Here is a 15866-nt window from a genome sequence, read left to right as displayed (position 1 = left end):
GGAGACAGAAAGTGAGAAATCACCCCCTAGGGGGGATGGCCATGCCGCAATCACTTCTCCAATTTCCTCTTGGGATCGTGGGCACGCACACACACGTGCCCGGTGTGAGTTTTAAGCCACTGGGTCCGGGACGCGAACCTCAGTCAACTATATGGGAGTTCAGCAACATAGCCATTACTCTAACTGCTGGTCCCCCCTGTATTTTTTTGAGAATGATTTTCTCAGTACAACAATTTAACAAATATTATAAAATATTAAAACTACAGGTGACATCACATTTTCTCCTTAGTGACAAATAATGAAGTTCAACCTATCGAATATGAACAGAGATGAATCTAATTACACATGTTAAAATATCTCATCGAATATCTATTAAAAAGTCCATTGTGGCTATTCCATATGGAATTAAGCCATCAGAATAGCTATGCACATAACCATATCCTCAATTTTCCTCTAATAACTCCTTACTAGAAAAAACTGTAACTAGCTTTTAGAAGGCATTAGAAAATCTAGTATGTTTGACCTAAAATCCTTTTCACAAAAAATCAAAATTACTTATTTCTCTGTAGTGGAAAGATCGAACAGATGTCCAGAGGTATATCCTGTGAATCAGGCCCAGCACTGAGCACTGCTATTCCAGAGACCATGGCGTCTCCACATTACAACCGACCACACATTTCAGCATACTTTATACCAGTATGGACAAAAGCATCCTCCCACGCCTTTGAGAGAAGTTATTAACACTGCCCCTAACTCAAAATCTGAATTTAGGGGGGACCAGCAGTTAGCATAATGGCTATGTCGCTGGACTCCCATGTAGTCGACCGCGGTTCGCGTCTCGGACCCGGTGGCTTAAAACTCATGCCAGGCGCGTGTGCGTGCATGCCCAAGATCCCGAGAGGAGAATGGAGAAGAGATTGCAGCGTGGCCATTCCCCCAGGGGGGTGATTTCTCGCTTTCTGTCTCTCTAGCGAGTGCACACGCCCTATAGCAAAAACCTCTCCAAACAAAAAAAATAAATAAATAAATAAAATAAATCTGAATTTAGAAAAAAACTTGTTTTCCTTTTTCTAACACAGTTATATAAAATTATGCCCATAAATATCATATAGACTTCAGAGCTAAAGTTGTTCATTACTGCATTCTTGCCAGTGAATGAGACAGAAAATAGTACAATATTTTCTTATACTATCATTTTCTTCCTAATTTGCCAGAGACTGTGTGTGCTCACTGGAAAGAGAAAGAGAAACAGAAACAAAAAAAGAGAGAGAAAAAGTGAGAAGGCACCCCACCTCCATGGAGCAAAGCCATGCCACAATCCCTTCTCCTCCACTTCTCCCTTTTTTCTGATTTTGGGCACATGTGCACACCCACCTGGTGCATCTCTCAAATCACACTGTTCTTGTGTGGGATTCAGCTGCCGGAAGTATCGGGCCACAGGCTGGCCCACATATTCTTATTACCAACATAACCAAATTATTAGTGTCATATCATCTGACACCTATTTAAATTTTTAAAAAATGTAAATGAGGCACTATATCTGTCTGAAACTAGAGCCATTAATCATCCAACACATTTCGAATAAATGGATCTCATTTGATCCTGTGAATCTGATTCATAACTCCTCTCAAACTCTTATCATTACATAAACAACTGGAAATTGAATGGAAGAAACTGTTTGGTAGCTATAATAATTAAAAACACAAAGTTTTCCAATGTTAGCCTACTCAATCACGTAGACTCTATAGTAACATGTAAGAAAAACAATAATTAAACAACTATAGGCCCAGCCTGGTGTGGTATGATCGGTGATGTCCTAGAGGCCAGTGGTGTACTGCAGGTTCAGTCCCTGATCTGGTTGACGGGAAACAAGCCAGGGTGCTCACATGTGCCCAAACTCCTGATGAGCTGGCAGGGTAGGGGAAGGGACTCACAGCCTGACAACCCTGTCGAGGGTGCGTCCCCTCTCTCTCACTCATGCACAATGTTCTACCACAAATTTAAAATAAAACTACAAGCAGCAAAACCTGTAAGCTTTACCTTCCAAGTATCTCCTGAGTTTACACTAGTTATCTGCATCTCCACCAACCTGATCTGTGCCCTGGATGACTATGACAACCTCCTACAGTGACCTCCTTGTTCTCATTACTGGCAGCTCTCCATCTTTGTTCACACGGCAGCCATCCTTCTTTAAAACATTCGATGGAGCTGCCTGTCCTGTTCCTACCTAATCTTTACTATCTAGTACAATGCCTGGCACACAGAAGGTGCTGAGTATTTGTGGAAAGATGAAATGAACACATGAATAGTGTAGCCTTTAATTACATGTAGCGGCCAAACGTTTACAATGTCCTAAGCATGAAGTCCGTAAGAAATGGTATCAACAGATGACAGATAACCCAACTGTAAACCCTGCTATAACCTAAAGGTCTAAAACAGTGTTACCCAATTGTAGTACACAATTCCTCTTACAACAGCACAAAGTTTTCAAGTGTTCATCTACTCAGTTACACAGATCCTATAAACTCAACAATTGTAGCATGTGTGTCATGTGTGGGAACATGAACATGTATGTTGAAATATTTATGTAGTTTTCAAGATATGTAAGAAATGAAAGTAGAAATTTCAAGATGGTCAACATAGGAAGACACAAAATTAAACAGAAAATGAATTTAAAGAAAAAAAGGGTCAGCAGGTGGAGTGATGGTTAGGGCACTGAACATTCCCACATGGCTGACCACAGTTCAAGTCCCGGACCTAGTGGCTTGCTTTCTCACTTTCCCTCTTTCTTTCTGTCTCTCTCTGGTCAAATGAAAATAAATGAATAAATAAAAATTAAAATAAAAGAAAAAACATAGGTTAAGTCATAAACAGAGGGTTAGGCCACAACAAGATGAAAACATGTGATGATATAGGTTAGGGAAGCAACGCCCTGGGAAAAAGCTGCACAGTGAACCAGAACACCTCCTTTCATCAGCATTCCCAGGAGAGCTAGGCCTCAAGCAATTCTGAAATTAAGATTTTCTCTGCCTACATCAAAGATAATCTGGCAATAGTCTGATTTAGCTCAAAATTGTTGTCATGATATTTATGACACTGAGGCACACACGGCCATTTCATTCCAAGGCCAACTTCCCAAACTCATGTACGCTTTCACTGTGGAGTACTGACAGTGAGTACAAATGACCACCCCTGGAAGAACACAGCTCCGAGCACATCACCAGCCACAGGTAACTAACACATTTGTAGCGATGAACATCTCTACAGCAATGCCAAACTAGCCTCCTCAGAACTCCAATCATTTCAAATGATAATACCCGGGTTAAAAGACTGGAAAATCTGACAGATTTACTTGACAACAAAGCTTTTTCTGCTTATTCCTACCACCTATTTGGAAAATGTAGAAACACACAGCAGGAGAAAATAAAGTCACCCCCAGGCAAACAGCAGTATCTGAATTTACATTCACCCAGCATTCCTTTTAAGCACAAGTACTTTGCTAAATAAAGCTAAGATCATTCTCTGGATACATACTTTTCAAACTTGCCTTGTTCATGAAAGACAGGAATTTTTTTCCATCAGAAATATTACAGTAGATTTTTTCAGATAATTTAAGAAAAAAATTGTTAGTGTTTTTAAAGTATATATGACAAAACTTAACCTGCTAACTGAATATCTGAATAGCTTTTACTGTGTGAGTTCTCATCTGACTTTCCTTGTTAAATAACAAGACTTAATTTTTACCTGCCTTAATGTATACTAAAAACAACTCAGCAATCTAATTAATGATTGAGACGAGGATGTGTATAACAATCTCAACTGGGCTGGACTGAGGTGTAAACCATGCCGGGTAAAGTCTTCACAATCTAAATGATGTATAATACTTACATGCTCTTAAATTTTTCTACTCTGAAAGCTAATGAGGTCTCTAACTAAAAAGCAATTAAAATATGCTACATTATAAACAACTCAATATGGTTTTTAGGTTAGTAAATTCTATTAATGAGAAAAGAAACCCATATATTAAATAAATTGAGGTTAACACATGAAGTATGGAAAGACTTTCATATTAGGTGGAAGCTACCAATCAACTTATATCTTAGAAGCAATGAAGGCAAATGTGGAATAGTCCGAAGTAGCCAAACTACAAATAACCGAGTGACACCAACAGAGACCGGGTTATTATAAAAGAAAAGAGAGAGAGCACCACCAACCAACCAAGAAAGGTTATGTATAGCAGTTAGGGGGGAAAAAAAAAGAAAAGAAAAGAAAGAAAATGAAATACCATGATGTGGAGTTACAAGGGGAAACATTTACGGAACATGTTATTAAACAACAAAAAAGTTTTTTTCAGGGTCAGGGTAACTGGCCTCAAATTTGCGATTTTCCTGCCTCAGCCTCCCCACTGGCTGGGATTACAGGCATACTTGACTGCATGTGACTTTTTAAAAGTTTGCATTAAAATGTTTGCTGAAAGTATATTTTTACAAAAATAAAAAATGTATATACATATGTATAATCAAGTATTTCTAGAAGTATACACAGTAAACTGACATCTATCCCTTAGTACAGGGACCTGGGAGCAGAGCAAAGGAAGACAACTTTCTATAACACCGTTTATTCAAGTGTTTCACTATCTTGCCATAGGAAAGAATTACTCTGCGAGGGGGAAAAATTTATAGACTTGTATCATGAGATACTAATTTTAAATGAAAAAACCCCCAACATATTCAATAATTTTGAAATATGAAAGTGATGCTGTTAGTTAACTGTGTAAGTCAAATTTACAAATAATTCAAAACAAAATGGTTCATCTGTGTTCACACTTATCTTTGAGGAAAAAACTAGGTTTGAAGCAACACGGACTATAGAGATTCTTTTAGAATGTATTTGTAACTTTCACTGCTTCAGGATAGTTTTGTAAGACAAATTATATGTTAGCCTCTATGTAGTATTTTAGAGTGGAAATGTGCTTTTAAAATTATTGACTAAACGATCAACATTATTTCCTTCACTTTAATTAATTAGAAATGAAGAGTTTTAGCTTCACTTAAGTCTCTGTTATAACCTAACAGGTTATAACATTTGTTTTTTGGGTATCAAGTCTGGTTATAATTTTCTTTTTCTTCTTTATTCATAAGGATACAAAGTGTAGCCTGGTCTTCCTGTGGGCCAATGCTCATTTTCACAGCTTGATTCTGTTGTCAAAACTCCCAAAGCACTAGGGTGCACTGCTGGGATGTGGGCTGCTTTGGTCACGCAAACACATATTTCAACCCTTTTCACAATTTCCTTAAGAATGAATGAAATGCATACTTAGCAATATGAATGTGATATTTGTATTTTATGACTAGAAGTAAATTCTTGGAATCAATGCTTTTAGATAACTAACCTTCAATAGTCACCTCAACTTCAGGGTCCTCACTTGTTTCTGAAGGGACATGTTGAGTAGAATCTTGAAAAAAATAAAATTCTAAGATGACATTCATTATTAAGCATTTTCCAGTATGTTCCAACATTTTATTGGTTTGATACTCCAAAAAAAGCCTAATATAAAAATTTAACTGGCATTTTAATTCACTTCATAATTACTAAATTAAATATCTCACCCTTTTAATTATAAACAAGGATAAAACAAAAGCAGAAAAACCCTGAAAAACTATTAATACCAAGTTAACTACATTAATGGATTCAAAACCCCTATATTTTTGGAGCAATCAAATTATAACAAAGTCAGAATTATTTTCTTACTGTAACTAGGAAATACTAGGATAAAGACAAATGCTTTCTACTTCAGTTCCTATTTCTCCTGTCCTTTCGCAAATCTTAGAAGTGGTTTTATATGGTTAAATAAAACCACGATCGATTTTTTGCAATGGAGACGTTCATATCAAGCAAACGACTATTTCCAATGCACATTGGACTATATCCTCTAACTCTGTATGGTACACAATTTTTAAAATTAAGTATTTCATTAATGTATGTTACTACACAAAACAATGTACATCAGAATGTTAGTGCTAGAAGCTCAGGTGGAGAGTATTTTCATTAGCTCTCTTCCATTCTGCAAAGATTGAGAGATTAATTGATTTGTTGACGATTATGTTTGTTAGTAAAGGAATTAAGACCAGCACCCAAGTTCCATTCAACTCTCTTAGCATTGCCATGACAATAAAAACACAGTCTTTCAAAGCCTATCTTATGACAGAGGTGTAAAACTGCCAGCAATTCGTATTGCCTAACGAGCCCTTGTACCTGTGTGCCTTGTACACAGGCTGTCTTCTGTCATAAACACTGCCTATACACAACTGAAGGTGTTTTTCACGAAGGAGAATCTGTACCTCCACACAGTAAAACATAAAAAAAAAAAAAAATCCACCTAACATTAAAAAAAATTCACCTATGCAATCTTCTATAAAAAGGCTTGATGAAGAAATGTAATATATTATTTAAATGAGCATCTCAATGTTCTGAGAGAAATCCATTCTAGTTAGAAACCTTAACTGGAACGATCACTCTTTAACCCAGGGACCTGACAAGCTCCCTTTATTCAGCAAAGGTAAAAGATCACATTAATGACTTTTAAATATAATGTAAAAAGGCAATTGCAAAGAATACAATTACAGAATAGACTCCCTTTTTATTCTAGAAAAACAAGGCGCAACATGACCAGTTTATGAGAGAAATAGTAATTCTAAACAAGATTCCGTTACCTTAGAGATCATTTTCCTGGGGGAAATTCTTACGGAGCTACTTAGCTGCCTAGAAGTAAGAAGCCATCCTGGGTAACAGTGTGACTCCAGATTTTAATAACTAAAGGAGCTGTACGGAGTTACCCACTCGGTCCTCAAATCAAGCCTGTGTGTACAGCTGGCAAACTGCCAAAGGAGGCCATGGGGGTAGTTTTCAGTGTCAAAATAAAAAGAGAAAAAATATCCCTCCTTTTTTATTAATTTAATCTAGAACACCTATTTCCTCACTAAAAGACTGGGAGCATTAAAATTGCACTTAAAATGAAATATAAAGGAATCTGGTCATTTCAATTCTAAAATATATGCAGTAGAAGAAAGAGAAAAATGGTTTGGTACTATGATTAGCTTTACTTACCACTTAGTTTTCATCCTAATATACTTTATTAAAAATAAGGATGCATACCCAAACAGTCAGCTTTGTATTTCCAGATAAGGGGTTTTCAGGGTAACATCTCTACAATATAAATAGAACAACCATAAAACAAATATGGTATCATTTCAAATCCCTTTTTAGTTCTAACCTTCTGCTGGTACTTCCACTTCTGTTCCTTCATTGCCCTCTGAAGAATGATGGCTTCCTAAAAAGAAGAAAAAACATAAAGTAAACCAATAAATACTTACACTGAAAGAAGAAAGAGAAACTAGGTAGTGATGCAAACAATTTAAGACATAAGAAATATCTACAAAAATATTAACTCTTTAGTAATTAATTCAAACAATGTTTTCTAACTCAGAAAAACATACAACACTTCTTTTGAAAGCTAAAAAAAAATCATTTAAAAATACAAGTATCCCTAAGTAGATTTGGGGATGTAATATTAGTTCCCGTAACTACACAATATCATTACTGAAGGGTATTGGAATCTGAGAAATCACCATGTTTCAAGTACCATGCTTATCTATCTGTGAATGGCTTACACAAAACACCCCATCGGAGTACATTCTTTCTTTACTCAAAGACTTAATGAAGTCTAAATAAACACATTCAGGATTTGCTGTGAAATGTTTCCTGCTTTCCATTTTCAATACGGTGGAGGCCACGGAAACTTAATCCCCATAATTTAATCAAAGGCATCCTTAGAGGAAACTCCTAAGTTAAAATTTAAATACTACCTTTAGCCTCAAAAGCATTTTATTAATTCAGGTAATATAATCTGCCTGCTTCTAAAAGCTGGAACACAAAGCAATGTATCAGGTTAGGCAACCCCAAGGTAAACAGGCTCATCTTGCTACAGCACATGATTTTTTGACGAAGAGAAATAAAAGAATCTAAAACATCACAGAGCTGCTCAGGATTAAGTGCCTCAATATGCACCCTCCGTCCTTAAATGTCTGTGCTACTAACATGGGAAAGGTCAGAAAACACTGGCTTCAAATACAAATGAAAATGCATTACCTATCATTAAGAATAACTAACTCAGGGAGAGGGAAGCAGACTAATTTGTTCATCATACCTACTGATAACTAGATTCAGAAGTTTACACTAAAAGACAAATGTATTTTATCTTGATTTTTAAAGAATATTGACAACAGTCTCAAAACTGTCATTTAGTGTCTAGTACTCCTGAATAGACTAAGACCAAATATTTTTGGTTTTCAATGGCTAGCCATGTCACTCCTGTAATTACCTTGGGATTCTTTTCCACTCATTTTTAAGTTCTGCCAGAGGACACGCTGTGCTCGCCACAGAGACAGAGTTAGAGAAAGTGAGAAACACCCCTCTTGGGAGATGATTATAACATAATCCCTTTTCCTTCATTTTCCCCTCTCTTTGGGATTTTGGGCATACATATAAACACACACACACACACACACACACACACACACACACACACACACGCCCTGTGAGTCTTTTATAAGTGGCCAAATCTGGGACTTGAAAAACTCACTCAGTCAACTACATGGGATCTAGCTGCCTTAAATATCACACCACTGGTTGGCCTTCCACTTACTTGACTTTGTGAAAAGTCACCTGAACTCAAAATTCCAGTTAGAACTATAAATTTATGTCTATGAATCAATATCTAATTGACTGTAAAAACATGCTTTCTCCACACACACACACACACACACACACACACACACACATACTTCTTCCCTTTCTATTTCCTTGTAACCTTAACGTTTGAATTTATGGAGAATTAAGTTGACTGTAAAGGCAAAGATGATGCAGATGTGAGGTCAAAGCAATGAGAGATAATAGAGAAGAGGCCAGTTGTTTAAAAGGGGTTGGATAGATAAATAAGAGTTACTATACGGTGGTAGCTCATGTACTTGATGATTCTGTGCGTCCTTTCTGTTCTTTTCAAGTGTGAAATAAATAATTACATTCATAGTATAAAGAAGACCTAAGGAAAATTCAATGCCAGAACAGACAGAAGTAAAAGCATCACTAATAACTTATCATCCTCAAGTCCGGAAACACTACACAAAAATTCCCACAAAGGAAATCAATCTGCTTAGAGATTTACGGGTAATTATTTCACAATCTTAACAACAGACTCAGCATGAGCTTATCCATATTTACATAACTAACTGTACAATAATAACGTCACTTCTGACTCTTCTGATATAAGGTATAAATGTGTACTTTACCTTAAATATGAAAGTGTGTCATGTACCCATTTCGAGATTCATTACTAGATTCACAAAAGGGAAAATTGGTTTTGAAAAATTGTTGCTTGCGAAGTTCATTTGTATGTTAAAAAAAAAAAGGCCAATACATTTCTTTTTCCTTTTCCAATTAGAAAATTAGTAATATAGTTATTAACATTAAAACAGTCTGTCCAATATAAAGAAACAGTAAAAATGAACAGCACATGGGAAAACAGAAGTGAAGAGGTTATACCTTGCAAAGACTTCGAAAGGGGAAGTTTTTCATCAACATCATCAGTTTCAGAAGGGCCTGCTTTGGAATACAAAAATAGTACTTCAAAAGTAATACCAAAAATATATTTGGGTCACTTGAGTGAACAAATTTAGATGAGATGTATGGAGTAACAGCCCTATTTGTTTTTAAATAAAAAAGGCAAAATTTCAAAAATGACAAACAAAATGGTTGGTGTCAATTTATGGTCTTAGTGAATGAAAAAAAGTGTACTCAGGTAAAAATTCATACATGAATAGTCGAAAGGAATTTTGAAAATGACTAGACATATGGATTGAATGGGATGATAATGTCTGAAACGGTGGACATGGGTTATTAAAACAGTGTAAGTTCTGAACAGTGAGCTTTAATTTTTATGTCAGATTATAAATGCAGGTTTCTTTTCATGCATGCATTTTCTTCCTTGACGAATACTTAATCTTTTGTCATAGTGAAGAAAAATACAGAACCAATTTGTTCTATCAACCTTAGAATCTCTAACATGCAGTAAACTCTTTTTTTTTTTGGAGAGGTTTTTGTTAATAGGGCACATGCACTCGCCAGACAGACAGAGACAGAGAGACAGAAAGTGAGAAATCACCCCCCAGGGGGGATGGCCACACCGCGATCCCTTCTCCTCCATTCTCCCTCTCGGGATCTTGGGCATGCACGCACACGCGCCTGGCGTGAAGTAAACTTTTAATAAGTTTGAACTTCTGCTGAAACAGAAACATAAACTAACAGAATACTAATTCAGACTCCTTTCCTATAGAACTATAAGCACTTTGTAGTAAGTTAACAAATATTGGCTGAGGTTATTAACTTACTTCTTAGTAGTGTTTATCTGCTTTTCACAAATATAGCTATGTGACACTTTCAATATCTGTTCTTAATATTTTCAGTGATTTTTATTTTTTTTAAGTTTTTGCTACAGGGTATGTGCACTTCCCAGAGACAGAGAGAGAGAAGGGAAGTGAGAAATCACCCGCTAGGGGAGATGGCCATGCCGTAATACCTTCCCCTCCATTCTCCTCTCAGGATTTTGGGCACGCCTGTGCACACACACCCTGCCTTAGACCGAGACTCTCGAGCAGCCGAGGAGGCCGTAGGGCACCCACCTGCCATAATCTCCATGCTACGTGTTGACACTCTAAATATTTTTTAATAGTGTCCCCTATAAATCAATTGCAGAATATTTTTAAAGATTCCTATTATTGGGTTGTTGAGAAAGTCATGACACATTTTTGCATAGAAAAACAGAAAAATATGCCATGACTTTCCTGACAACCTAATATTTCTACTTTATTTAGAGGTTACAATAATAGGTACATACAAAATACTGGTTGCTATGTCAATTTAGTTACTTATTCCTTTATATTGGGTGTCATTGGAAAAGTCATGATGCATTTTTGCATAGAAAAACACAGGAAAAAATACGTCAAGAGTTTTCCAAAGACCCAATATATCATGTAGTCTTACTCTTCGTCTCTGCTACTATTTTTGGCTTTAAATATTGCTAAATTAGATTTTCTTTGGCTAGCATCTGCACAGCATATCGTCATATATCACTGTGCTTTCGAGCTGCCTACGATGTTTAACAGCATGCATTCAGAAGACAGGCTTCATACTTCATCCTCACACTCAAAATGCCAACTCATCACTGGGGCTAGGCAGTGGCATGCAGATAAAGCAGCCAAAGCCATGTGAAAGGTCCTAGGTGTGCTCGCCAGCTCCTCCCTGAGCACAGCGGGTGTGTGCATACATGTGCTCGGCTCTGGGCTGGCTGAGACCGGGAGGAACCAAGGCCGGAAGACCCTGCTGGAGGTGCCTGTCTCTCTCTCACAGAAGAAATAAATGAACTTCAGGAGAAAAAAAAAGTATCTTTCACCAGTATCATTGTGAAAACCGACATTTATCTAAACACTCTCATTTGCATTCATCTCTTTTCCTTTCTAGGTTTTTGCCACAGCGCATGTGCACTGGTTAGAGAGAGACAAGAGAAGGGGGAAGTGAGAAATCTCCCCAAGGGCAATGGCCATGCTTCAATTCCTTCTCCTCCATTTTCCTCTTGGGATTTTGAGCACATATGTGCCTGGCATGATTTTTAAGTTGCTGGCTCCAGGATTCACACCTGCAGAGTAGGCCCTATGGGAGTACGGCACCTTAACTACCACACCATCTGCTGGCCTCAGTTTGACTACCCTACAAGAACACTGACATGTACACAAAGAAATACAGAAGCTTATTTTGGTATACCTAAAATTTGGGGACAAAATGTAAATGTCTTCAATATAAAAGAACAAATGAACTACACTATAAACACGTTTTTTTTTTAAAGAGATTTTTGCTATAGGGTATACGTTCACTGGAGAGACAGAAAAAGAGACAAAAGTGAAAAATAACCCCTCATGGGGGTTGGCCACATCACAGTCCCTTCTCTTTCATTCTCGCATACGTTCACTGGAGAGACAGAAAAAGAGACAGAAGTGAAAAATCACCCCTCATGGGGGTTGGCCACATCACAGTCCCTTCTCTTTCATTCTCCTCTTGGGATTTTGGGCTCGCAGTCACGCATACCCAGTGTGAGTTTCAAGCTGCCAAGTCCAGGACTCAAACTGTGGTTGGCCATGTGATAGTGCAGTGACGTAACCATTACGTCGTCAGCTGCTTCAAATCACATAATGTTAACTACCACAATTATATTATTAAACTACTTGTAAAAAGTTGATAAATCGTTTCTTTTTTTAAATTTGTTTATTTTTCCCATGAGCAAGCAAGAAAGACAGGGAAAGCACCCCTAACAGTGTCTGGAAACCACGCCCAGCCTCAGCCACCCTGATCATGGGCACACCCGTGCCTTGTACACTGAGGGAGGTCTCAGACTTGAACTAGGAATCTTCTTATGGTGGGATTACCAATCAGAGCATCATGCTTTACCACTGCGCCTTACTCAGGTACCCAAAATAGATAAATCTTTTATTTCTTTTTAAAGAATTTATCATTATTTTTCAATTTTGACCAGAAAGAGAGCAAGCCGCCAGGTCCAACACTGGAACTGCGGTCAGCCATGTGAGAGTTCAACATCTTTAACCACCATGCCACCTGCCAGCCTCCCAAAATAGATAAATCTTGAAAACACTGAACGACAGACTATACACAGCAATATATACAGTATTTTTAAAAATTATTTTATTTACTTATTTACTTTTTAAATAAAGATTTATTTAATTTATTCATTCACGTATTTTAATTTTACCAGAGAGACATAGAAAGAAAGAGAGGGAAAGTGAGAAAGCAAGCCACCAGGTCTGGAACTCAAACCGTGGTTGGCCATATGGGAGTGCCCAATGCCTTACTCACCAAGCCACCTGCTGTTTTCCCTATTTATTTACTTTTCAAGTTTCTTATATAGCATGTGTGCTCACCAGAGAGGTAGAGAGAAAGAGAGGGGAAAGTGAGACAGTAAGATACCAGCCAGGTCTGGGACTCAAACCATGTTCAGCCACGTGAGAGTCCATTACCTTAACCACACCACCTGCTGCCACCCACATCAGTTATCTTTAAAGTGAGAGGGTGTATGACAAAGACACCTGATTTCAAACTCTTTATTCACCTGCATATCACCTTAAATTCACTCACCCTCCCAATCTGAGAAGAGAAGGAAAAGTGTCTCTAATCATAGTTGAAAACAATAGTAATGCTAATGAAGAAAATACCAAAGACAAAGACTTTACTTATTTGCTTGTTTATTTATTTATTTGCTTGTTATAGGCCATGTGTGCTCACCAGAGAGAGAGAAATAAAGAGAAAGAGAGAGAAAGCAAGCTGCCAGGTCTGGGACACAAACCACAGTCAGCCATGAGGGTTTCCAGCATTTTAACCACTATGCCACCTGCTGTTCCCAAAACTGTTTCTTAATAAAATTAAATATAATTACAAGCCAGAATAAATTTATTCAAAATATTTTCAAAATTCTCCAGAACTCCTAAGACTTATCTTTCTTTTTTCCCCTAGGGTTTTGCCACAGAGCATGTGCGCTCATTGGAGAGAAAGAGAGACAGTAAGAGGAAGAGTGAGAATTCATGCCCCAAGGGGGATGGCCACACTGCAATCCTTTCTGCTCTATTCTCCTGGGATTTTGGGCACACATGCACACGGTATGATCTTCAAGCTGCCAGGATCAGGACTTGAACAGTGGGCAGCCATGTGGGAGTCCAGCACCATAACTACCGCGCTCGGCTGGTCCCACCTATGGCTCATCTTTTTAAAGAATATAAACTTGACTAAGGCAAATGCAAATTAAAACTGCAATGCGGAATCATAATACAACCAAAACTGGTCATAAGGACCAACCTGAGGCTTAGCAATTAAAAGAGCTGGATCTCATATGGCCGACTGCATGGTTTATGTTCTAGAACAAGCAGCTTTAAAAAAAAAAAAAGAAAGAAAAACATGCTGGGCATCTGTGTGAATGCCCAAAACCCCAAGAGGAAAAAGAAATGGAGGAAAAGGATTGCGAAGTCACCATTCCCCACTAGAGACTGACCATACCGTGTTGACAAGGATGAAGACCAACTAGAACGCTCACATGCTGCAGATGGAGGTGTAAAATAGTACAACCAGTTTGGAAAATAGTTCCATAGCTTCTTAAAAAGTTAAATATCTACCTTATATTCCACTTCTTTTTAGGTATGAACTCAAGAGAAATTCACATATCCTGACATAAAAATTTACACACAAATGGAGGTTTTATTTATTTTTTAAGAGAGAGAATTTTGCTATAGTGCACATGGGCTTGCCAGAGACACAGACAGACAGAAAGCAAGAAATCACCACAGGGTGATGGCCACACCGTAGTCCCATTTTCCTTTCAGGATTTTGGGGACTCATGCAGGGTGATGGCCACACCGTAGTCCCATTTTCCTCTCAGGATTTTGGGGACTCAGGCAACATGCACCCAGTATGGGTTTTAAGCCACTGGGTCTGGGACTCAAGTCATAGTCAACTACGTGGGAGTCCAGTGACATGACCATTATTTCATCTGCTGGTCTCCACAAATAGAGTTTATTTGTAAAGGTCTCAAACTGGAAACAACACAAATATCTATCAACAGATATACGATAAAACTAACACTTTCCACTTTAAATGTTTAATGTACTACAGATACATACTGGTAAGAAATTAAACTGACTATAAAATATAGAAATGTTTTCTAGGGGCCAGCAGGTGTTATGGTGGTTAAAGAGCTGGACTCCTACATGGCTGACCACAGTTCAAGTCCTGGACCTAGTGATTTGCTTTCTCACTTTCCCTCTCTCTCTTTCTGTCTCTCTGGTAAAATTAAAATTAAAAATAAAAATAATAGTAAAATAAATAATTCTTAATTAAAATAAATGTTTTTTAAACTACAACCAAGTAATGCATATAAGCAAGACAGATTTTGAAATTAAAAACTTTTAATTTCTTCTATTTTTTTTTTTTTGGAGAGAGATTTTTGCTATAGGGCACATGTGCTCACTGGAGTGAGGGAGAGACAGAAAGCAAGAAATCAACCCCAGGGGGGATGGCCACGCCACAATGCCTTCTCTATTCTCCTCTTGGGATCTTGGGCATGCACACACATGCGCCCAATGTGAGTTTTAAGACACCGAGTCCAAGACTCAAACCATGGTCTACTATGTGGGAGTACAGAGATGTAACCATTACGCCATCTGCTGGTCCCTTAATTCTTTCTTAATAATCCAATTTTTATTTATTTTTTTGTATGTAGAGGTTTTTGCTACAGGGCAAGTGTGCTCTCCAGAGAAACAGAGAGAGACAGAGAGACAGAAAGTGAGAAATCACTTTACCATGCCGCAATCCCCTCTCCTCCATTCTCCGGGAACTTGGGCATGTACACACACACCCAGCATGAATTTAAGCCACCGGGTCTGGAGCTCAAACCACAGTCAACCACATGGGAGTTCAGTCACACAGCCATTATGCTAACTACTGGTCCCATCTTAATAATTCAATTTATAAAGAGCTAAAACATATCAGTTTTACATTTTACACATGTTTTAAAGATAATGATGGGGGGGGGACAGCAGGTGGCATGGTGGTTAAGGCGCTGGTCAACCACATGGCCAACCAGTTTGAGTCCTGGACCTGGTGGCTTGCTTTCTCACTTTCCCTCTCTCTCTTTCTCTGTGTGTATGTGTGTCTCTCTAGTCAAATTAAAATACATGAATGAATAAATACAATTACAG

General features: G+C 37.8%; 1 protein-coding gene across 11 annotated transcripts in view; it reads right to left on the bottom strand.

Moving 5' to 3' along the window:
* The window catches only part of GTF2I (general transcription factor IIi), a 99195-nt gene that overhangs the window by 52981 nt on the left and 30348 nt on the right, over positions 1 to 15866 (bottom strand). For 3 of the 11 annotated variants that reach the window (XM_006154995.3, XM_006154996.3, XM_014590321.2), the window contains 3 exons: positions 9601 to 9660; positions 7274 to 7330; positions 5393 to 5455 (listed from right to left, as the gene is read on the bottom strand). In XM_006154995.3, the coding sequence (XP_006155057.1) occupies positions 5393 to 5455; positions 7274 to 7330; positions 9601 to 9660 (180 nt within the window). Of the gene's footprint in view, positions 1 to 5392; positions 5456 to 7268; positions 7331 to 9600; positions 9661 to 15866 lie in introns of those variants that run through there. The other 8 variants (XM_006154997.3, XM_006155002.3, XM_006155001.3 and 5 more) reach the window with 6 other exon arrangements.

The sequence above is a fragment of the Tupaia chinensis genome, unplaced genomic scaffold (genome assembly GCF_000334495.1).
Source record: "Tupaia chinensis unplaced genomic scaffold, TupChi_1.0 Scaffold000429_1, whole genome shotgun sequence".
NCBI lineage: Eukaryota > Metazoa > Chordata > Mammalia > Scandentia > Tupaiidae > Tupaia > Tupaia belangeri.
The sequence above is the reverse complement of the archived record's forward strand: the minus strand, read 5'-3'. Positions and strand labels throughout refer to the sequence as shown.